The 22,893-nt window shown below is 42.9% G+C and overlaps 3 protein-coding genes across 4 annotated transcripts in view; 2 read left to right on the top strand and 1 right to left on the bottom strand.

Annotated features, from left to right (window-relative positions):
- The window catches only part of cabin1 (calcineurin binding protein 1), a 37,758-nt gene extending 29,224 nt beyond the window's left edge, over nt 1-8,534 (bottom strand). Inside the window, 22 exon segments of the mRNA XM_013271579.3 lie at nt 117-262; nt 413-619; nt 1,499-1,660; nt 1,789-1,904; nt 2,009-2,162; nt 2,278-2,520; nt 2,599-2,787; nt 3,003-3,140; nt 3,227-3,414; nt 3,681-3,753; nt 3,909-4,126; nt 4,218-4,351; nt 4,448-4,625; nt 4,730-5,037; nt 5,255-5,404; nt 5,509-5,638; nt 5,734-5,914; nt 6,009-6,143; nt 7,412-7,525; nt 7,645-7,737; nt 7,850-7,902; nt 8,359-8,534. Coding sequence (XP_013127033.2) covers nt 117-262; nt 413-619; nt 1,499-1,660; nt 1,789-1,904; nt 2,009-2,162; nt 2,278-2,520; nt 2,599-2,787; nt 3,003-3,140; nt 3,227-3,414; nt 3,681-3,753; nt 3,909-4,126; nt 4,218-4,351; nt 4,448-4,625; nt 4,730-5,037; nt 5,255-5,404; nt 5,509-5,638; nt 5,734-5,914; nt 6,009-6,143; nt 7,412-7,525; nt 7,645-7,737; nt 7,850-7,852 — 3,260 coding nt within the window. The 5' untranslated portion in view covers nt 7,853-7,902; nt 8,359-8,534.
- A 3,038-nt stretch (nt 8,535-11,572) lies between these two features.
- On the top strand, nt 11,573-14,181 carry neflb (neurofilament light chain b). Its single transcript, XM_005473064.4, has 4 exons — nt 11,573-12,708; nt 12,863-12,987; nt 13,108-13,502; nt 13,603-14,181. Exons 1-4 carry the CDS (start codon nt 11,638-11,640, stop codon nt 13,788-13,790), a joined length of 1,779 nt encoding a protein of 592 aa, XP_005473121.1. The 5' UTR covers nt 11,573-11,637; the 3' UTR covers nt 13,791-14,181.
- Nucleotides 14,182-20,511: 6,330 nt separating this feature from the next.
- The window catches only part of dock5 (dedicator of cytokinesis 5), a 38,997-nt gene continuing 36,615 nt past the window's right edge, over nt 20,512-22,893 (top strand). The window contains exon 1 of one of the 2 annotated variants that reach the window (XM_005473063.4): nt 20,512-20,880. In XM_005473063.4, the coding sequence (XP_005473120.1) occupies nt 20,838-20,880 (43 nt within the window). In that variant the 5' untranslated portion in view covers nt 20,512-20,837. The remainder of the gene's footprint in view (nt 20,881-22,893) is intronic. The other variant, XM_003445649.5, reaches the window with a different exon arrangement.

The following is a 22,893-nucleotide window of genomic DNA, read 5'->3' as shown; positions in this document are numbered from 1 at the left end:
GATACAAACAATTCCTCTGCACATCCACTTTTGTGCTTTTTCAAACAAAAATTAAAGTAAACCTTAACTTTAAAACATTAAGAACAAAAAAGGGATTACTGTGTGCAATGAGCTACCTGTTAGGACAAACGCATATGTCATGCATATAGAACTTGATGGCTTTGGATTGCTCCTTGTTCTTAAAATGATAGTCCGCCACAAGGTAGTAGATCTCATTGATGATCGGAGGTGCAGGAGCACTGCCCTCTGGAAGGCACGGAGCCTTAAAGAGAGAAACAAAAATATCTTAATTAAACGAGATTGTTACTGACATCAAGGCTTTTAAAAAATATATTACAGCAAGAAAGACCCTGTTTATAACGTCCGAGTCACTGCTGCTTCTCACTTTTTCACAGTGGCCCCGCAAACTGACCTTTTCTGTCATGTCCTCAATGTAGGCTGCCACTTCATCCATTGTGAGGACGGGAGTGTCACTTGGGGGGGCGATGCTTGCAAACCTCCTCAGCAAATTGGCCAATTCTGCAGACACTGTGCTCGTCTTATAGCTGTCAAACTCAGGCAGCGACTTTGGTTTGAAATACTGAAACATGAAGAGGGCATCGCTCCACAGAAGCTCAACCTTAAAGCAGAGTAATACCATGGGAAATTAATACCTGTGTAACATACATGGCTACAGCAAATTACTGCTAAAAGGTCCCAAGAAGACTACTCTTTTATTAGTTACACTGTACAGTTAGGACTCCAGCCACTGAAAAGCACTGACATCCAACTGTGGGAATGACCCCCACCTGGTGGCTAAACGCAAGTACTACAAAAATACAAGAGATTGGGTACTTTACACACAAACCTCCTGCTGCTGTGAGTTATAATATAACACAAGTTTACCTTTTTCACTCCCTTTGACTCTTAATTTTAAATCAAATGTAACTATTTACAAAGAACTCTGTCAAGCATCTCCTATAGTGACAAAGCAATAAAGGAGGCACGCTGTTATATACTAAATATTTCATTATCTCGTGAGTTACTCAAAGACAATTTCACTAAATTACGGTAAAAGTCTAAAAGCCCACAAACCACAATTCTGCCGGTAAGTCGTTAATCTAAATGTGTTTGCATTTTTCTCACACACTGAATCAGTGCCATTAACGCTTTTTCACCGGCGCAATTTATTTCAGTGACATCAGAAGTGTATTCCTCACCAGCAAAACAACATTAATGGATATAGCAGACTTTTTCTGTGTGTCGTGAGGGCCTGTCTGAGTCATCAGCCCTCAGCTAAACAACTCACTATTTATGCAGGTTTGTCAATACCGCTGGGAAATCACACAAAATAGTCCGACCTTAAGTTACCCCTCAGCAATTCTGCCTGTTCTTCAGATATTGACTTTTGGGCTATGTCATTAAATTAATTAACTTCTGCTTGGCAGAGCCGCTTGTAGATCAAACAACAAACTATAACACATTAAATCAAGCAGAGTGTTTTAAGCATCTGTATAACCTGTGGAGATGAATGATCTTCAAGGTAGCGGGCCTTGCTCTTCTTACTGGGGTAGGCATATAAACAGAAAAAGCACTGTTCCAGGGCCATTTCCAACTCCTCCTTGTAGGGGTGAGAGTCACTGCTAGTAGAGGCTGCAAACTCTTTTTCCAAAACTCGCACCTAAACCAACAGAAACAAATATTTAAAAACATTTTCATATCTTTTTAAAAATCGACACGTAGGCTGTACATTACTTTGTTTTTTTTGGTGTGGATGTAGCATTTGCAGAGAGCAGTTAACAAACTTACAAAAAATTTGAGAAGGGCGCCGTCTGAGCTGCAACACAAGGACCGGCGGCCAAGATACTCGTGGGCTGTGTTCAGAAGCATCAGGGAGGAGGGCAGCATGGGGGTGTCTGAGTCATCTAAAAATGAAGACTTGACAGTGTCACTCAGTGTAACAACTGACATGGCATATACAGTACACTGAAGGAAAACTAAACAGCATGAAAGCAAGAAGTCAACAAACCTTCATCATCCCCTACAGACATATGCTGTCGAAGCATACAGTCAAAGGCAGCCTCTTCGTGCTTGATAATGCGATACAGGATAATCCAAGGCAGGACTGAGAAGAAAAAGGGCTCCTTGGGATCATCAGAAATGGTCATGCTAAGATCAATCAGCTGAAACGCAAACCGACAACACAATAAATTAGCAATCTAAAAATTAAGTGTATCCGTATCTTACTGTTGCGTGAATTAAAGCATTACTTAAGGCGAACAGAAACTCTCTTTGAACCTGGATTAGGTTGTTTGCCAGTCGAGCCATACTAGAGAAGTGGGGGACATTGCTCAGAAGCTCCGCCTCTTTATTGAAGCAGACCTCGATGCCGTCTAGCAGCTTCACAATGGTGCTAACCCACTCCTCCTTGCTAGGTGGAGAGCTGCTTGGAGCAGAGTTGAGCTGCTGGAGGGCTTCATTCAAGGCCAGCTCGCTGCACTCCAAACACTGCTGGTAGTCCTGCAGCTTCAATAGTGAGTTCTAGGACACAGGGTTAGAAATAATTACGCATTTCAAATCGGTTAGCGATTCCACTGATATCGCTGTAGTTTGTCTAACCTGCAGTAACGTCAACTGGGTGGGACGCTCAGGTGTTGAGCTCACAAACTCCAGAGGTTTGCTCCTGCTCCCATAATTAAGGGTGGGCTGCAGCAGACGCACCACCGAGTCGAAGTCTGATGACTCAAAGAAGCGCTGGATCTCTTCCAAAGATTGACAGCGCTCCAGACTCTTTAGCCTTTTGTCAATCTGCATGTGGGAATAGAGGAACCCCCCCCCCCAAAACACAGTCAAAACATCTACAAAATAAGCTTAAAAATTCCCCTCTCTCTTTTACATACGCCATATACACATACATTTATATATTGCATAATTAAGTATTTTGATTCTGATAAACCCCATAAGAGAGAAATGGGGATTATATTGATAAAAGCGAAAATATATATACTGGCCAGCACACAAACCTCCTCTACAGAGATTGCTGCATCTACACGAAGGTTAGGCAGGTTGATTGTGTACTGTTTCCCATCTGGGCTCTTTGATTTGCTCTGCAAAAGGCCTACACAGACATCATAGCTCTCCAGAGCCAATTCCATGTCCCCCTGTCAAAACAAGAAATACACTGTGACTGAGTGAAAAAAATGACTCAATAATAATCAAATAAAATATAAATAGACATAAACTTTACCTGCAGGGCCAGGAATCGTGCCTTTAGCCAGTATACTCGCACCATGACATCCAGCCAGTCATCCTCAAACAGATCTCTTTGGGATGCACCGAGAGCAAGAAGTAATAAATCACCCTGGAAGTGCTGCCCAGGAAATTCTGAGTCAGTGGTATTGTTTCCGGAGCCACTGCTGCTTCTTCTAGGAGTAACTGGATAAGGAATTAAAATATGAATGCAAGCCAAAAATAAACAATGAAGTTCCAATGTAAAACAAATACTACATATCATCATGTTCAACTCCAACAGTGACTCCAACACCTTTTAGATCATTTAGGCAAATTTTAAATGCTAGATAAATGGCAACACATTTCTCACATTCTCTTGAACGCTTTGCTCAGTAGTGTTGTTTGTCCAAACTGATCTTTTCAAAATCTACTAGGATATGAGAAAAATTATGAAGCTCACTCAGACTTACCAGCCTTCCCTTTGCTGTGTAACCACTGCTCCAACTGCAGTTCCATACAAGCCAAGCTCATTGTCAACATCCCCTGCATACGTTTACACACAAAAAAAAAAGCAAAACAAAACTAGATCCTTAGAGAAAAGCCTTAAAGGGCTTAAAGCAAATTAATGTTAAGCTATAAACATCCCAGTATGATAAAAGACATTCAAGCAACCATGAAATTAACCAACTTTCATTTACCCGGATGTGCTGGTTGCTGCAGTCCCGAAGGAGAGGATTAGGAAGACCGTTGCTGTGCTTCCTCCAGGTCTGATAGACCTCCAGGACCACAGCAGTCAAACCCCGAGGCCACTCCTCCATGAACTTCTGACCCACTGCTTTCAGATAGCGCATCATCAGGTCCAGTATACCACCATTGGCCATATTATCAAGCAGGAAGTTGTGGACATCTTGTTGTTCTGGAGGAAGGCGTGGACAGTGTGTTAATATGACGGAAACACCAAAACGAGACATGATATTGTGAATACACATTTAGGATGCACTACATACCAGACTTCATGTATTCAACTGAGTCCACAGGCAAACAACTCCCATGCAGAGGCTGTATGTCATCCTTGCCATCACACTGCGTCTCGAGATTACTAAGGCTCTCATCGTCATTATCAGGATCAAATTTCTTTAGCCTAAGAGAAACCAGCAAAATACTTTTACATCAACAAAACTATAATTGAGCTGTAAGATTTATGCATTCGACATAAGGTTCAGTATAAAACAGCTACCTAGAAGGTAGGTATTTAAAAAGCAGTTCCTGAAAATCAATCTTCTCCTCCTTCTTGCATTTAGTGTTTCGAACACGTGCAGAGCGCCGCTTTGCCGTTTCCCCGCTATCTTCTACCACGCGTTTCCGTTTCGGCGCTTTCTTCACCTTATCTGTGAGCGACACTTCCATTGCTGTAGCTGTGAAGATTTTGAGAACATTTAAATGGCTACAATAACAACAACAATAATACTTTTAATTGATACAAATAATCACATTGGGAGGCAAGACAAACAGCACTGACCAACAGGTGGAACAAAGGTGTTGACCTCTACAGTGGACTGACTGGTGGCAATTTGAGGTTGAGTACCAGATTGAGCCATCACTGCTGGCTCAGTGAAGACCACTGGAGGCAGGGATGAACTGGGGCTGCTGCTTAGCACTGTGGTCTGGCCCATACTGACAGGGCTGCTTGGCTGGGGGATGTTCTGGAGGACGTTTGGGTCACGGTACTCTGACAAGTCAATTCTGCGGCCAAGACTTGGGCGTGGTGGCTCACACGTGGTCTGATGTCTGTACATTGCAAGGAGACTTTCACCCAGATGTTTCCATCTGCAATAAATACAGAAGATATGGTTGTGGTGCTTACTTAGATGTCAACCAAGCATAGCAAAAAATTTTGGTCCGGTGATTCTGCATTTTCTGCTCATGTAAAGCAAAGCATGGTAATAATTAACAATAATCTGTCCTCATTAAAACAAATAATCTATGGTTAAATGCTGACTGTGTAATGAAATGACGCAGACAGCAACAACAGCAGAGCACTCACGAGAAGCTGTGGATGGGCTGAATGAGGACAAGGTCAGGTTTTGGCTCAGAAAGAGAGAGAGCCTGCCTGCGCCTCCTTATCTCCAGCGCCTCTTCCATAATGGATTTGCGTTCCTCTTCTTCCACTTCCACATAGTGAATAGAAATATCACTGAGAAAAGTAAAAAAAATAAGACAGAGAAAAGTTTGTCAGTCATGGAAAAGTATGGTGCAACTAGTAAACAGTTTAAGAACTTAAAAGAAAGTTGCCTTTACCATTTCATGAACATCTGCATCGTATCCCTCTTCAGACAAGGCTGTTCCTCAAATATTTTTTCCTTCAACACCAGACCTTTGGTGTAACAATGGTCCTTCTCTAGGGCTTTGGAAATGAAGTACAAACAGCCTGGAAATACATAGAGAGATGATAGTTACTTTTTTTTCCCCCATACATGAGCTCTTAACCTGACAATGAAAAGCTTATGATGACATGTTACATACAGCTGTAGTCACTGAGTGTGTAGAGTATAGTAATGAGGTTGTCCAGGCAGGGCCAGTGGTCAGGGTTACAGTGCAATCCTTCCTCGAATGCATGACGAGCCAGAGGAATGCGCACCAGTCGCACAGCCACTTGACCTATTTTGTACCACATGTTCACATCAGTGGAATCCAACATAACGGCCTGAGAACAGAGCAGAGCAGAATATATAGTATGAACACCTGCCAGCATTATTCATTTGTTCATTGAACTTATTCAAGTTAAAGTGGCACATTACCTCTAAGTAAAACTCCATAGCGGTCTCCAGGTCATCCCGTAATGCAGCCATACTAGCCAGATTTTTAAAAGTTGAATATTTCAGCATCAGTCCGGGGTGCTTGAGGCCCACTCTCTGATCATCAGAGGGCATGGCCTGAAATATTAAAAGGATACATCAGATTCAACACCAAACCCTGTGTGGTCTTGATAAGATCAAGCAAGGTAAATAATGTCAACATGACCAAATCAACATGGCAAGTTTTAAGTTTCAAGTAGTGAAACTGAATTTTATACAGAAAATGGTTAACATGATATTTTCATAATGACACAAAGTATGAAAATGTATGTCCTGAGAAACACAAATGGAAGAAAATCTGCAACAATGTGTGAAACTTTAAATATCACAGATCATCACTTTAGTCCTCGTGATCAAACAAGCCTCCAAGCTGGCTACGTGTGGTGTTTCAGTTTGAATTTTAAATGCACTGCATTGGTCTCATTGCAATTTACAAACATGGGATGCGGGATGAGCTCATCAGGTATTAGGATGAGTTTCAGAGCTTGAGCCCTTTCGTTCAGCTCCTGGAATTTTGGCACTTTCCTGTCAATTATCAACTCCTCCATATCATCTGCAGCCATGCGAAGCAGAGCCTCTTAATAGTTAATTTTTAAGTTTTTCTTTTCCAACATTTTGATAACACCATCCTGGGTAAGGTTCAGGGTCTCCTTCTCTGCCTTTATAAAAGCTGTTCTCAAGGTCTGCGCTGCTGATAAATTGATTTTCTCCAGCTCTTTAAAGAGAGGAAACATCACAGTGTAGAGAGCCCTCGGAGCAAGTGAGGCAGCGTCTGCTTCATTCTTTATGTCTCCCGTGGTCATCCTTGACCAAGCGATGGACCTCTGTGCGTGCACTCATCCACTGATGCCGGTTTCACCACACTCAATCAGTCATGGAGACTGACAGAATGGGAGCAGACAAGGATCTCGGGTGAGATGGCTGTCAGTGATGAGAATACCGGCGCACTGTTGACTGGATGGTGGATTTATAGAAAACAATAAATTACCTCCATAGGTAACGCGCTAATGTTAGAACAGCAGCTTTAGTGGTAAGCACTGTTGCCTCACAGCTAGAAGGTCCTAATTACGAATCCACCATCTGATTGGGGCAAAGCCGTGTTGCGTTCGCATGTTTCCCCGTGTTTTCGTGGGTTATCTCCCGGTACTCTGGCTTCCTGCCAGGGTCTGTCTCTATGTGTTAGCCCTGCGATAGACTGCTGACCTGTTCAGGGTTTACCCTGACTCTCGCCCTGGGACAGCTGGGATAGCCCACCCACCCCCACAACCCTGAAAAGTGTAAGAGAATGGATGGATGAACAGGATGTTCTGTGCAACCATATTAAAGATTTTTGTTGGTGTGTTTACCTCTTTGAGCAGTGGAGTTTTGAGAAGCTCATGGTAGGCCTTGGCGGACTCCTCAAATTTATCATGTTTCTGCAGATCCAAAGCTTTGTGATATAAAGCGAATGCCTCTGCTTCCTATAGACAGAAACAAACGGGGGAATACAACTGACTTAATGGGATGTACAGAGATGAATGACTGCATCAGCAGATAGAACTAATATTGCTTATTCATCAGCATATAGTATGTAGCCTACTTGAGCCTCTTTTGTCTGACTCTTGCTGTTTCTCAGGGGGTCTTGAGACTCGTCTGCAGCTGTCGAAGCAGCATTTAGTGCTGCTATGCGAATCTGTGTAAAAGGGCAGCGAGAAAACGCTTTACCATGCAGTAATCTGTCTTAGGCAAGGGAGTGTGCGTAGTTACAATGAGGATGTAGCTGACGCTGTGATTCAAGATCTTACCATTTTAATATTTGAAAAGCAGATCTTCTGCCTTCACGGTTCGCAGATTTTAACTGGATACACAGGAAAGAGACATCGATGAATGCAAGACAAAACAAAAATTACACTGCAAAGCCATTTAGTATGTCCTCTGTGTCTTTTTTATTTACTGTTATCTATTTATTTGAATGTATGTGAGAGATTTGGGCGTACACAACCTACAACACAGAAAAGCAATGCGAGCCGGCGTTTCTATCACGCCACGTAATTGCTCTTTAAAGAGGAGATTACGACCACTTGGGACTGACTAGCTTACATTACCGACAGGCCATTCAAAACCAAATGTGGTTAACTTAGCTCTCTGTAAACGATATTTCGCTCCTAGCAAATAATATACAGAACTCTGAAGAGTAGATGCTAAACGTAGCTCACAGTTTCTCCAGCTAGCCGAAATTAGCAGGGACGTTTGTGAGCTAACTGTAGCTTGTGCTCCGCCGGGCGACCGTCACTTCCAGAGCTCAGCGACTTACCATTCATTCTCAATTAAACTGCACCTGTAAAGTTTCAGGTACTCGAGCAACGTAACAAACCCTGAAAACTCCGCGGCTACGAAGCACGAAGCAATTTAGAAACTTAACCTATTCATCATCCTTTGTTGTTGTCAAACATGGATGAGACCCGAGAATATTTGCGTCACTGGATGACATTTGCTGCCCGCCAATCAGTAACGTGGTCACTGATTGGTCAATACCCAGTGGGCGTAATCTTAGGACCAACGATACTGTATGATATTGGGCGACACCGTCTGGGTTTGCTTTATTACTACACCGGCGTACGCCTGCAGAAGGGGCAGCGCGACATGGCATTTGAAGTGTCGGATATTCAGAGGCCAATACAAGGAAAAGAGCACGCCGACTGAAAGAGCATTTATTACAAAGCTACACGCTATCTAAGGAATACACAAAGGTAGCCCAATTGTTGGAATTAAATAGAATATTGTATATTATCCTAATTTGTGCAACAGAAACCCAACCTGCCAAATGCGTACTCTTGCATAGTGTTATTTTAAACTACATCGGTGACCAATCAGGAACCTCTATATATAAAATTGCAAATTAAAGGTTGGGGCAAAATCAGGTCGGTCAGAGGGATGTACACTTGTTATTGGTTATATCTTTGTTTTCCAAATGACGATGCTCCGCGAAATAACATTATATCTTTATAATAGTGTCATTCGTACGGAAGCGTAGAGCTGCCACCCAGGCAAAAGAAAAAAAGAAGTATATCACGTTATAACGTGAAAAGTTTATTGTTCTAACAAGATACTTTTCACGTTTGTACAATATACTATCATGTTTGTACAATATACTTTTCACGTTTGAACAATATAATATCACGTTATTACAATATGCATAAATATCACGTTATTACAATATAAATATCACGTTCGTACAATATAAATATCACGTTCGTACAATATAAATATATTGTACGAACGTGATATTTATGCATATTGTAATAACGTGATATTATATTGTTCAAACGTGAAAAGTATATTGTACAAACATGATAGTATATTGTACAAACGTGAAAAGTATCTTGTTAGAACAATAAACTTTTCAGGTTATAACGTGATATACTTCTTTTTTTCTTTTGCCTGGGTGGCAGCTCTACGTTTCATTCATACATTCGTATATTTTAGTGGTTAATTAAAATGGGAAGAAATGGGTAATTTCATACTAATTGAATAGACTTTTTTCTCAGCAAGTAGCCCATTAAAAAGCCCCTCTGCGGTCTCAAAGCCTCAATGGGGCAGCAGGCCATTTAAACAGCACGATATGCATGAGTGGCTCGTTACAATACCTGTGCCAGCTTCCTAAAAACGAGCATGAACTTTTAATATGCAGAGATATGCTTATCCCCTCTTGACCAAAGTTAAAATAACTTCATCGGAAGCTAGGCTACCCGTAGTATGTCAAGTTTATGCAGAGGTCCATTCGTAGTGTGTACTAGTGTCATGGTCCACAGTTAGATGGGTAAGCAAGTGCACAGATTTGGTAAAAATAAAACTGAGGGATTTGGGAACAGCCTATTGCAACAAATCCTTTGGGCAGAAAAATCAGTAGCCTTATACATGTTTGCTTGTATGTTTACTTGTTCTCATCAAGTCCAAGCTATTAAATCTTCAAACAACTGTGTACAATCATACATACACTACACGAGCAAAATGTCCAAACAAAATGTTGTGTTTCTCCTGAAACATTACTGACTTATCAATTATGCACTAATAATGGCAAAATTTATTAACTTGATTTTTTCTTGATTTGCGACACTTCAAAACTGTATGTAAACTGCAAAACTAACAGAAATACACGCAAAGTTTGTAGTAAAGTGCATAGCCATCTCATATTTTTTTCCAAGTACGTCTTTAGACTGTAGTTCGGCCTGTGCACTATAAAGCTGACTGCCCATGGATGGACGTGCATATGTTCTTGAGAATCCAATTCCCCATATTTACAAGATAAATATGCAACCCTGTTTCCTGGAAAGCGTGGGTGCTGCAGCATAAGCAGCACGTGTGCATAATATATAAAATGTTGAAAATGAGACATGTTGTTTTATGAAAAATATAGCTTCATTTTGAATGTAGCACCAACCACATACAGCCCATGAGTATTATCTTGCATATTATTGAATTAATTTATCATATATTTATTTATTCACCAAATATACAGTTCATATTGGCTAAATCAGGAGATGACAAGGTGTAAACAAGAACATTTGTTATAGATTAGTGCTCCCAGTCTTAAATATTTATAGCCCTGTTTCCATCATGGAAACTTTCCTCACGTACTAAGAACCATTCGAGTGACTCGTGTTTTTTCCACGGCGTGGATCAGGGTCTAAATCAGGGGTCCCCAATCCCAGTCCACGAGGGCCGGTGTCCCTGCAGGTTTTAGATCTCACCCTGGGTCAACACACCTGAATCACATGATTAGTTCATTACCAGGCCTCTGGAGAACTTCAAGACATGTTGAGAAGGTAATTTATCCATTTAAATCAGCTGTGATGGATCAAGGACACATCTAAAACCTGCAGGGACACCGGCCCTGGTGGACTGGGATTGGGGACCCCTGGTCTAAATGAAGCTCTGGAAAATCAACATGATCAACATTGTGACATGCATGGGAAACAGTCAACCACTAGAGGGCAAACTTTTATCTATAATCATGATAAGATCCAGTTTGGTTTTTTTCACCCTTTTTTCAGCACCCCAAGATGCTGAGCTGATTACCTTAGCAATGGTTTGCTGTGATAGTTGGATCATAATAGAAATTTCACTGATACCTTGTCAGACATTGCTGACAAATTGTATAAAATTATGCAAAGCAGTGGCTAAAAGATGGTTTTCCCTTTATTCTGTAGTTTGCACAGATATGTGATAGAAAGATGAGGTCTTTGTCAGGGTTTCTGATGAAGAACTGCAAGAAAACTGCAGCTTCTAGGTGTAACAGTATATCATCTTTGTCCTCACTGACCCTGTCTGTTGCAGTCCCTTGTTGCTCTGTCGTTGCTTCTCCCCCGCCTCCTCCATCCCTACACTCATCCTCACCCACCCCATCTCTTCCTTGGCTGAGACCGGCTGGCTGGCACTATTATCAATTCTTTCTGTCAGCATGCCTGCAAAGAAAAAAAAAAAAGCTTACGTCACAGTCATTACTGGCCCTATAAAAGTCAGAGTGATGCAGATTCACTGTGCAGTCGGCCCGGCAACATTCACAGACACAGAGCAGCCCGTCTCACTAGTCATGGCTTCCGCCGGCTTTGACCCTTACTTTTCTTATGCTTACAAGAAGCGGGGAGTTGTGCGCAGCGGAGGATATGGGGCTGGTGGAGGAGGAGTAGCTAGGTCTGCCTACTCCACCCACTCTGCCCCAGTACCTTCCTATGCATCTTCACGCAGAAGTTATCCAGCATACACCCGAGCTACTTCCAGCTACTCCACCCTTCTTTCTGCTCCTGTGTTTGCAGCTACTCCTGAGCTACGCCTTGACCAAGCAGCCCAAGTCAGCTCTGAGTTCAAAGCAGTAAGGACCCAGGAGAAGGCTCAGCTGCAAGACCTGAATGACCGCTTCGCAAGCTTCATTGAGAGGGTCCATGAACTTGAGCAGCAGAACAAGTTGCTGGAGACTGAACTCCTGCTGCTTAGGCAAAGGCAGACGGAGCCATCCAACATTCGGGCCCTGTATGAGCATGAGATCCGCCAGCTCCGTGTAGCTGTGGAAGAGGCCCGCCATGAAAAGCAAGCAGCCCAGGACCACAGGGATCAGATGGAGGATGTGCTGAGGAACCTGCAGAAACGGTATGAGGAGGAAGTGCTTGGCAGAGAGGAGGCCGAGGGCAGGCTCATGGATGCCAGGAAGGGAGCAGATGAAGCCACACTGGGCCAGGCCGAGCTTGAGAAACGAGTCGAGACCCTGCTGGAGGAGCTGGCCTTCCTGAAGCGCCTCTGTGAGAGTGAGATTGCGGAGCTGCAGGCCCAAATCCAGTACAGCGCAGAGGTGTCAGTGGAGATGGAGGTTGCCAAACCGGACCTGTCTGCTGCCCTCCGTGACATCCGAGTGCAGTACGAGAAGCTGGCACAGCGCAACCTGCAGTCGGCCGAAGAATGGTTCTGCAACAAGATGAATGTCATGACAGTGGGCGCCACTCGCACCACGGAGACTGCACGCGGTGCCAAAGATGAAGCTGGAGAGTACCGCCGGTTGCTTAAAGCCAAAATGCTGGAGATTGATGCCTGCCGCCAGATGAACCAAGCTCTGGAAAACCAACTACAGGAAGTGGAGGAGAAACAGAGTGCCGAGATTGCTGCACTGCAGGTGAGGCACAGAAACAAAGGAAGTGCAGTGACCTCTGTTTCTTTCTTGTGATATAAAAAAAAAGAAGAAGTGATCCTTTGTTATTTTCTGTTACTCAGAGGAGTCACAGAGCAGATATTTAACTTATGTACATATAACATTTCTCTTTGTACAGGATACAATACGTGAACTGGAAGAAGAGCTGAGGGCAAACAAAAATGACATGGCTCGCTACTTGAAAGATTACCAGGACCTTCTGAATGTGAAGATGGCACTGGATATCGAAATTGCTGCATACAGGTAAGTGCCTTATACATAGTGTCCCACTGTCTTATATACTGGATGGGTAATTGTGGAATACACAATAAAATTGGCAATTAGGCATCTCATCTTCTTGTAATGTGTGCTTTATCCTATCAGGAAGCTCCTTGAGGGAGAAGAGAATCGTTTGAATGTGGCAGGACCGATTTCTGTCACTGGGTACTCCCAAGCCATGTTTTCTGCTCCGTCCTATGCAAGAACGCAGATCTCCATGCATTCTCAGCTGAGCTCTGCAGCTCCATACCTGCTGAGCTCCCGCCTGTATACTACATCGCTGCCCACAGAGGAGACAATATCTGCGAGCCAAGCACAGCAGGCAGAGGCTAGCCCTCCCGAAGAGGAGGAAGAAGAGCAGGTGGAAGAGGAAGAGAAAGCTGAAGAAGAAAAGGAGGAAGAAGAGGCAGCGCAGGAGGAAGGGGGGGAAGAAGAGGAGGAGGAGACAGCAGAGAAGGAAGGAGACGAAGAAGAGAAGGAGGAAGAGGCAGATGCAGAAGGTTAGTGTGGTAAATTTCTATGTATACCCCTGTGCGTGTCCCTGTGTGTGGGAAACTAATGTGACCTTTTATCTTTCTTCACCTCATTTTCATCGCGAAGAGGCTGAGGCAGAGGATGGAGAAAAAGAAGACGAGGGGGAAGGAGGAGAGGACGGCCAGCCTCAAGAGGAGGAAGATGCCGATCAGAAAGAAACAAAGGGCGATGAAGAGGGTGAGAAGGAGGACGAAACTGGAAAAGAAGAGGAGGCTGAGGAGAAAAATGGGAAAACAACAGATAAAAAAGTCTAACTTTACTCATTTTAAAAACAAAGTGCTAGCCTGTAGCTAAAAGGATGTTCCAAATCCTCTGGTGCTCCTATTTGCTCTGATGTCTCATTCAAACCAAATGAAAATCTCTTAAAAAAGTGCTGGTGACCTTCACCTCTGTGTGGTCGACACGAGTGCCTGAAAGCATGTATGCACAGGTACACTCTGCAAAAGATTCTGCAAAAAAAAAAAAAAACATTTACAAAGAAAGGATTTGTCAGCGGTAGGAATTCTGCTTTGTGAAGAAATGTTTGCTGGTGCTTTACCTTAACCAAAATATGCTTATGTAACTGCCTTGTATGTGCAATAGCCTTCAAGTCCATCATGTGCTGCATTAAACTCCAATAAAGCCTTGAAGCCTTCTTAACCAGAAGCTATCTCCTGGATTTTAATTTTTCCAAGCATTTGCAATGGTGTGTCAAATCGAGTAACATTTAGCATAAATAAAATGCATAAAAAGAAAATCATATTCAGCGTCCAAGCCCTGCGACTCACTTGCACATGCCAGGATGGAATTTTTTACTTCCTAATTAGCCCCTGAGCTTCTTCTTCTTTCGTTCAGAGTCTTAAAGCAAAATGCTACTGTTGCACTAGAATGTTAATGGAGGTTAATGGAAAAGTACGGAAATGGCAGCCAGAGGGCCTTGCTTCTGTTCACCACGATAAATCAGCTCACAATTGACTGAGAGGAGGAGGGCTGCAGCAAACCAGCACGGTCAGCAAGTCTGGATCATCTTAGGTCTTATTCAGCAAAAAAAAGGAGAAAAAAACACACCAGTCCATAATTAAAATGCATGGAAAACAACACACGATACAATAAATTTTCAGTGTATCGGGCAAGCATTAATCTTTTAGCTTTTCAACATGACAAAGCCAATAAAGTCTCCTTAGATTTCCAATAACTTGTGAAACCAAAGGCTGGTGTTAACGAATTGAGTTACGCTGGCGTTTTAGGCTTTTTAAGTCAGCAGGTCGTCCGCTGTCCCGTCTCTGTGTGATCAGTGAGCTGACACCGGTGTTTTTTTCCTGCTGCCTCACCCTCATCCACATCACTGTCCATAAATCAGGGCGCCCTGAAACCTTTATGACTCAGCTAGTCTGCTGCACCAAAGAATCTGGCAAAGTGTCAGCTCATGCAGAAGAGCGAGGAGCGGAGGAAAAAGAGAGAGCAATTTCATTATTTCATTAGGGAGGAAGACAGACAGATTGAGGGTGGACTCGGGGGGTGGGGGCATTGGAATAGCTTGCTGCACTAAAACCTTGACAGAGGACAGACTGTCTTTATCCAGCAAATAGGTGGAGGATTTCAGGGCTTCCTTTAGGCATTTGCAGAGATGCAGCTCTTATCACTTAAGTAAACCCCAAACACACACACACCACACACACACACACACACACACACACACACACAGATGCATACACCCTCTCTTTCTTCGTCTCTAAATGGGACACACAAGTGGTTTGAAGTGCTGCATCATATAATTTTAAGCACATAATGGCCCTTTTAATTCATTCAGCAGATTTCCTACTCAGTGTCGCATGTATAAAGGCAATGCCCTAAACACTGTGCAGTATCTTTTGCCACTCTCTCGCCATCCCCCATGTCCTCACTTTACCTCACTCGGAGCTACACAACCCCCCATCCTCCTCGTTCTGTTGCTCTTGGTTGCCACAGTAGAGTCGGTCCAGAGGAGCACTCCATTTAATTATTAGAAATTCCACTTTAGAGTGAATTTGGCTTTGTGTTACACACACCTTTCACCACTCAGAGAGGGCAATACAGCAAATGTTTTCTTACTGGATTAAAAGACCACTAATTACATACCACTGGGTGGATTATAACACACAAACCACATTGCAGATAGAATGCCGAAAAGGGTGAGGCTCCTCGGAACAGAAATAGTAAACCACCAGTAGGATGTATAGCTATTCTCCCACTTGCTTTCCATACAGCTAGGGAGCCTCGCAAGATTTTGTGCATGTGTGTGCCTACAGCTTGTGTGAAGCAGCTCAGGGCACAGTGGGGCACAGATCCCCTGTAAATGCAGCATATCAAAGCAAGGCTGTATTATTTTTATCACATTTCATCTCTCAGATACTGACTTTCAGCTCGTGTTTCATCTGTCACATTTGGGCCGTGAACGGACTGGTGTATAAATCTTATGACTCTCTTCCTCTTCTGGGCATAACACTATGTTAGAGGCAGGGAGGCCTATCACCGGGGCCCACCGGAGACCTCCAAGAGTTACATCCCTTTGATGAAAAAAAGAGAGAGAGAGAGAGAAAACAAAGAGCTGGAGGTGCAGCAGGAGATATTGACAAAAACCAAGCTTTCTGCAAAACAGGTTAGGTAAAAAAGTGTCAGGATTGTACAGTAAGTGTAAAGGTTTCTGTGCTTAACTCTTGTTTTATGATGTAGATGAAATTAACTGATTCAACTTTGTGAACAGTTCACACATGTTTGTATGACAGCGATGATGTTGTCAGATTTAGAAAGAAATTATTAGCCAGTAGATATACATCCACTCCCGAGTAAACACTCGCGCTCATCTGACACAGTCAACATTAAAAATTGAGTATTGACCTTCTGTTACGATCACTATTTATCATTATAATTTCAAAAGGGTAAAAATCTCAGGAACAATAGTGGTTTGTAGATTGATACAAATATCGTGAAAGTATCGATAGTTTCAATATCAATGCCGATATTGGTATCGGATCGATACTAGGGTGACTGATACGACCAAAACTTGCAGTCTGGCACAGCACTAATCTACAAAGCAGAATCCCAGCATTATTAATCTTTTGTGGTCTTTTATGGGATTATTAATTAAGTTGTTTTTTTAAAACAATAAGGCTGCACTTTGATACACTCTGGTGTACGTGCATAAGAAAACATGAGCTTGAACTCTTTTTTTTAAAAAACTCTGCAGGAATGAATGCTTTCCATGTCTTTGGAAAGATGGTGTTTTCACCTTGAAAGCAGCACTTGTCGTCCAGATTATGGGTTTTAAATTGTGGGTGGGCGGGCATGTGCAGTCCTCCCAGGCTCCGGTCCAGACAGTGATTGTGGTGGCACTGCAGTCTGTCTTTTTTTTTTTTGGATGGATGTTAAACACGGAAATCTGGATAAGAGTTGCAGCTCCCTCTGCTGATCTGAGAGAATCGTCTAATTAAAAAGCCTGTGTCAAAAGAGCCCTCACGCTGGCCTGGAAGGCAGCAGGCAGAGACCATTTCATTTAAAGAGGTTGCAAACTCCAGTTCTATAAATAGATTCTCGTGTGTACATACAGCTTAGCTTCAATTTTCAGATGGCCTCATGCACCCACTTTCAGCGCTACAAAGAATGCTTCAGTGAGTCAGATGGAGACAAATGGGAGAGCCTCAGGGTGCATCCCTTCTCTTGCATCACGACCTGAAAATGAGATGTTAGGCATGTGGATACAAATGTGATAAAGCTTGCTTAGACTATACCTGAGAAAGTGGAGGGTGTGATCACATATATTGACACTGTATATTTCCTTAAGTCGTGTGAGGGCCACATTTACTGTCCTGTGAAAATAACACTGTTTATCTAATTAGGATCTTTGCACAGTAAATGTGGTGACACGTCAGCAGGCTTCAACAGCATGCAGCAAACACGAGAAACAGAAGCTTTTTTTTTTCGAAACTAAAAATGACTCAGAAAAAAAAACAACAGAGAATTTTTGGACATGAGAACAACAACAAAAGTCAACAGGAGCCTGTGCCCCAGGATGTAGAGTTGTCATGCACTGGCAGGGCACTGACCTATCCTCAAAAAGCTGCTGGACTGAGCAATTACCTGTATCTGCAGCCTGACAGCCAGGTGGATGCCCAACCCCAATTTGCCTTTGGTGTCTTGTGGTTTGGCTGTGGACCTATAAATCCATTAGGCCTTTTTTGTCGACTTGTGTTTCAGGAGCTGAAACCCTCCCTCAGAGGGGGCAGTGCGACTCTGCGCTCAGATCCCTTCCACTTAGAAGTCTCTGAGGCCTCAAGCTTTCCTCACATTATACTAGAAAATCAGAATTCACTGAGTTTAGTAATTCCCGACGCTGAGGAAAAGTCAACTCAGGTCAAGCTTTATAACACTTCATACATATGGATGCCCATTGTGCTTCATCTTTGTGCATGCTGCAAAAAACAAAACGCGCACACATATACACACACGCGGGCATATGCGTTCAAGCTTGTCCCTGCAGAAAAAAACTCATCAAATGCAGCAGAAAGTAGCAAGGTGGACGCTGGATTGAGAGCTTATTTATTATTATTTCAGCTGTCTGTCATACTAGATGCTCATTCATCTGTCCGGCGACACACTGAGAAAGCCTGAGGCAATGTAAACAGATAGTGTATCCCGCAATAAAGACAAAAATGTTACTGCTAGCTTTGATTTTTTTTTATCTACCATATCAGCAGCACATCCTCATCACCAGGACCACAACTTTGCTTTCATGTAGGAAGCTGAGAACAGACAGTGCTTACGTCCCAGCTGTTGTGGCTCTGAGCTGCTTGTGCAACCTGTTTCCATTTACTTCACACATGTGCACATGGCTGGATTATAAACTGTTTTATTTCCAGAAAAAGGAGGCTTTATCACCAAAATGCTGCACCTAGTCAAAGAGTAGTGCAGGTGTCTGCCTGACCTGATCTAAATGAGACAATGAGGGCAAAAGGGGTTTCTAGTAAGGATGCAGCCTGTCTCCTTCTATTGCTTATGGAGCATTAAACTTCAGGTGAACTCTGGCGTTCAGTCAGCTTGTCACTCGGCCTCTCGCGCTCTCTCTCTTTCAAACGCACACACTAACACACCAGTGCACACAGACACCCATCTAAATTTCATGACTTCTCCTTATGGAGGAAGAGCAGAAGAAGATGTTAAAAAAATACCATGGCAGACCATAAATGTGACTCAAGAATGAGGCTTATCTATAGTACTGCAATAGCAGACAGCAGTCAGGTGATGGCACTGTTGCATTCCTTTTTGCAAGCTTGATTGTTTTCTTTATAACTTTCCAAAAGCAACTCTTTACATTTCATATGAGAGATTTTGCCCAAAGCATAAGAAGAATCTGAGGCAAAAAGGGCACGAGCAGATGCGAACACCCTCCTACAATGAACTCAAACACTCAGCGAGCACCTACGGCTCAGCCAGAAATAGGTCACAATAATCATGTGTAACGGCTCAAGTCATAACCTTGGAAATTCAGTTACAAAATACATCCCTGGTCCCCAGTATTCTGGATGGCCTCAGTCAGTGTACTTAAATCGTTTAGCTCTGTAAAACTGGTTAAACTTACAGCAGAAAGAAAACATGCACAGTCACTCAAAATCCTATCAACTAAGAGCAGAAATGCTTTCCGGCTTTAATTAATTACAGTTTTGTCTATAGGCTTATAAAGTGCTATTTTGTGGTTCCCATATGTTTAATAGCCCCCCCCCCCCCCCCCCCCCCCCTTTTTAAATAACAGCTTCTAATCAGACTGCTCTGCATTAGTAATAATTCATTACAAGCTGTGTTCAAAAAAGAGACACATCACAATAGATGGGGGACAGAATAATGGAAATTGTCCTGGTACAACAAAAGCACCGCGGCTGAACATTACTGACGGCACCATTTGGTTGACCAGTGGCAGCAGAAAAATAAACACACATGACGGGCAAACAAAAGGCTGAATGGGCTACCAGATCTCAGAGCCAACAGCTGTAAATTACTTCAGTGGGGAGGGGATGGGAAGGCAAAGGGAGGGGAAAGGGTGAAGTCTCATCTCACTGATGGACAAATCAGCAGTTGTGTTTTCTGGCATTGCCTCTATAGGCTTCTCCTAATTTTGTGGCTTGCATGGAATGGGCCACAGTTAAATCAGATATAGTCTTCACTATGAGAGCATAACTAAAGATGGGCCGAACAATCCAAATATCAGTAGTATCGATACCAACGCTGATATTGGTATTGATACTAGCGTGACAGGATCGATATTTTGTTTCTGTCCCAAAGTCAGTATGCAGCCCACAGGATTGTGATAAATAATTTTTGTTTTTGAAAATGAAAACAATATGCTAAATATACTATTAAAACATCTATAGCCTATAACACATTTAAACAACAGAACTTGGCCCTAAGTTCTTAGAGACAGGCTCATTTATATTCCACGTCTCCAAAAAACCCAGTTTCAAAAATAAATGAACATTTTTAAGGTGTGTTTTGTTGTGCTAATTGTTGTGGAAAGTAAAAATCAAAGTGTAATCATTAAAATTGTTAAAATGTGAAGAATTTGGAATTGGATGATAAGTCGTGACACACTGATCTCCCTTATGTAAGCTGCCTTTAATGTATAAGTATCACTCTCGGTATTGGTATACCGATAGTGGTACCAAAATTTGCAGTATCACACAGTGCTGAGCACCACCAGCTGCAGCAGGGACTCTGCAGTTCAATCTCATTTTGAATTAAAAAAACAATAACCTGGCTATCATTTATTTATTGCTCATCAGTGATTTATAACTCTGTCTTCAATTAATTATTCCCCTGTAAGATTGTCAACTTCTGAGGGCTGGCCTCCTGAAACCGACACTATCGGGAGTCACTGGAGCAAAGCGAGAGATAGTTCAGTCTTCTCGAATTTCCCCGAATTCAATTTGAAGCTCATTTGAGGATTTATGAGGAACTGTTAAAGTTATCGATTGACTGATGGCGAGAGCAAAATAGCTGCAGGGACTAAGGTTGCCTGGGACAACTAGCTCCCCTTGATGAAATAAGTCCCTGCGGTGTATTGTGGGACTGCGCTGCGTTGTGTCGTGTTGGGGGTTAGCTCGTCAAGTGAGTGGTTCACGCCTATCCCGCTCTCTCCTCTCTCGGCCGTGTTGTGCCCTCCTCTCCCCTCCCCGTGAACAAGTTATGATGGCGGAACTGTAGACCTCGGGACGAGCAGGAGTGCACCGCCCTCGGTTAGCAAGTGTATATAGTTATTTATTTATCCACCCAACTTCACGTCTTCCCCCTCAGCTATGACCCGCTGGATTCCTACTAAAAAAGAGAAGTACGGAGTGGGTAAGTGTTTGTATTTAACTACGTGCCCACCCACCCTCTTTATTATTTTCTTTTGCTAGTGAAAAACTCTCCGCGTCAACTCCCAGAAACTCCACCAACTTCAAGAGGAACAGGAGTCGGGAAGTTGGGAAACTCAAGCTACTGGCGACTTTGTTGCTGTTGTTGTTTGTGACCCGGAGTGATTGTTACAACACTGTTGCCCAACTGGGTTTCACAAGCTTCCCTGTGGGGGCTTGTTCTCCCATTTGTCCCTCTGTGCAGTTTGTTTTTAAGTGAGAAATTATTTACAGTTCAGTCACTACAATGTGCGAGGAGAAATGGGGAAAGAGCCGGGAGTTCAGTGAACGTATCAGCCATTGTCGCTGAAGCTGTGCTGAAGTTAAGGTGAACTTGAATGAATCGTCATTTTGCTGAAAGGTCCTTTCCTTCAAGGACTCCTGTTGGGCCCCCACATGGGATCCGCTGCTGTGACTGCATGCCTCATGTGAGATAGTGGAGGAATGTTATTTGCATAGGCAAGAGAGGAACTTTGTAGACAAGTGGCATTTGGCTACATTTACATAAGACTTTAATGTGTCAATGCAGTGGACTATGACCACGTAGCATATGTTTGTGGTCCTCATGACTGTATTTTACACTTAAGTGTGTTGAACTAAGGTGTGGCCCTTCCACCTGTGTGTGTGTGTGTGTGTGTGTGTGGTGGGGGTGTTTGTGAGCTTGCAGTTTACCTTGCATGCATACATGTATGCTAATGCTATCAGGAACCAGTTATCCATGCCCTCAAGGCAAATCAGCACAACTTTCGTCTCTGTTAGGAATCCCTTTGATGTTTACTGTAAAGATTTTATAGCCTACACAGGTTGTCTGGTCATCGGTTTCTTCCCTGAGTCACTGCTGGATCTTTTGCTTTAAGCTACAGACACTTACCAATATTGCTTCCTGGTGTACCACACACATGAGAGTGAATATATCTGGTGTCTTTTTTTTCTTCTTCTCTGGATGAATCACAGCTTAGGACTGAAATACCTTGGCTGTGTTCTCTAACCTGGATCCCCCGCCCATGACTTTATTTTGGCTTTAAATAAAATGTTCTGTGCTTGGTTTGCTGTTGTGACTAAAAATATTTATAAGCCACAATTTTAAGGCGCGCATGTGTTTCTCTGCACACAAACTCTCAGCCTTTTGGTTTGCATGTGACCTTGTTTCAGCAGCTGATGTCAAGGAATATATATATATATATTTTTAAATGTTAATCCTTTTAGATCCCAGTGTGGTTTTCAAAACCGTATCTCTGATTGATTGTGTAGATGGTGCCATTCTCCTGACATTATTTTTCTTGCCCCAGAAACAAGGCAGGAGTCACTAATGCTGTACGTAATCCTTAAAATGCCATCGGACCCCCGTACAAGGGCTTACATTTTTAATCCGATTAGTTAACCAAGGCTGTGCTCAAATACGGGGAACTACACTTTTTTGGATGAAAGAAGAGATTGTAAGGGTTCTGATCATATCAGTTATATCACGCTAGTTAATGGGGAAATGTGAATAATAAGGAGCTTAAGATATCACGAGCTGTAATGGTGAATTTGTGACACTGTCAAAATAGGATAGCTTCTTAATTTTTATATCCAGGAGAGAAACGCTGCCCTGGAGGCTCAAAAGCATTGAAATCACCAGGTCTTGGGGAGTGATGACACATGTGTGGCTCCAGAGGGAGCTCTGGAAAATCCGGTAAATTACCTCAGGTGATGTCAGTTGAGTCAGCATCAGTCGGGACTTCACGTCTGAGGAAGAAGAAAAAAACCTGGAGGTGCGGAATAGAGAACGACCGATAAATTTAAATTCCCGGCTAATATTGGCCTGCTGCAGATATGCCACTGTCGGTGTGTATACTGTGTATTGTGTGCGCTGACAAGGAAATATAATGCAGGAGTAGATGCTTGGGGTATTTTATGAATGGTGTTCACACAGTTTATCCAGTAGAGCAGCGTTGACTTCATTGTTTTTATGCTA

Source organism: Oreochromis niloticus, linkage group LG12 (genome assembly GCF_001858045.2).
Source record: "Oreochromis niloticus isolate F11D_XX linkage group LG12, O_niloticus_UMD_NMBU, whole genome shotgun sequence".
Lineage (NCBI taxonomy): Eukaryota > Metazoa > Chordata > Actinopteri > Cichliformes > Cichlidae > Oreochromis > Oreochromis niloticus.
This window is presented reverse-complemented; position numbering and strand designations above follow the sequence as displayed.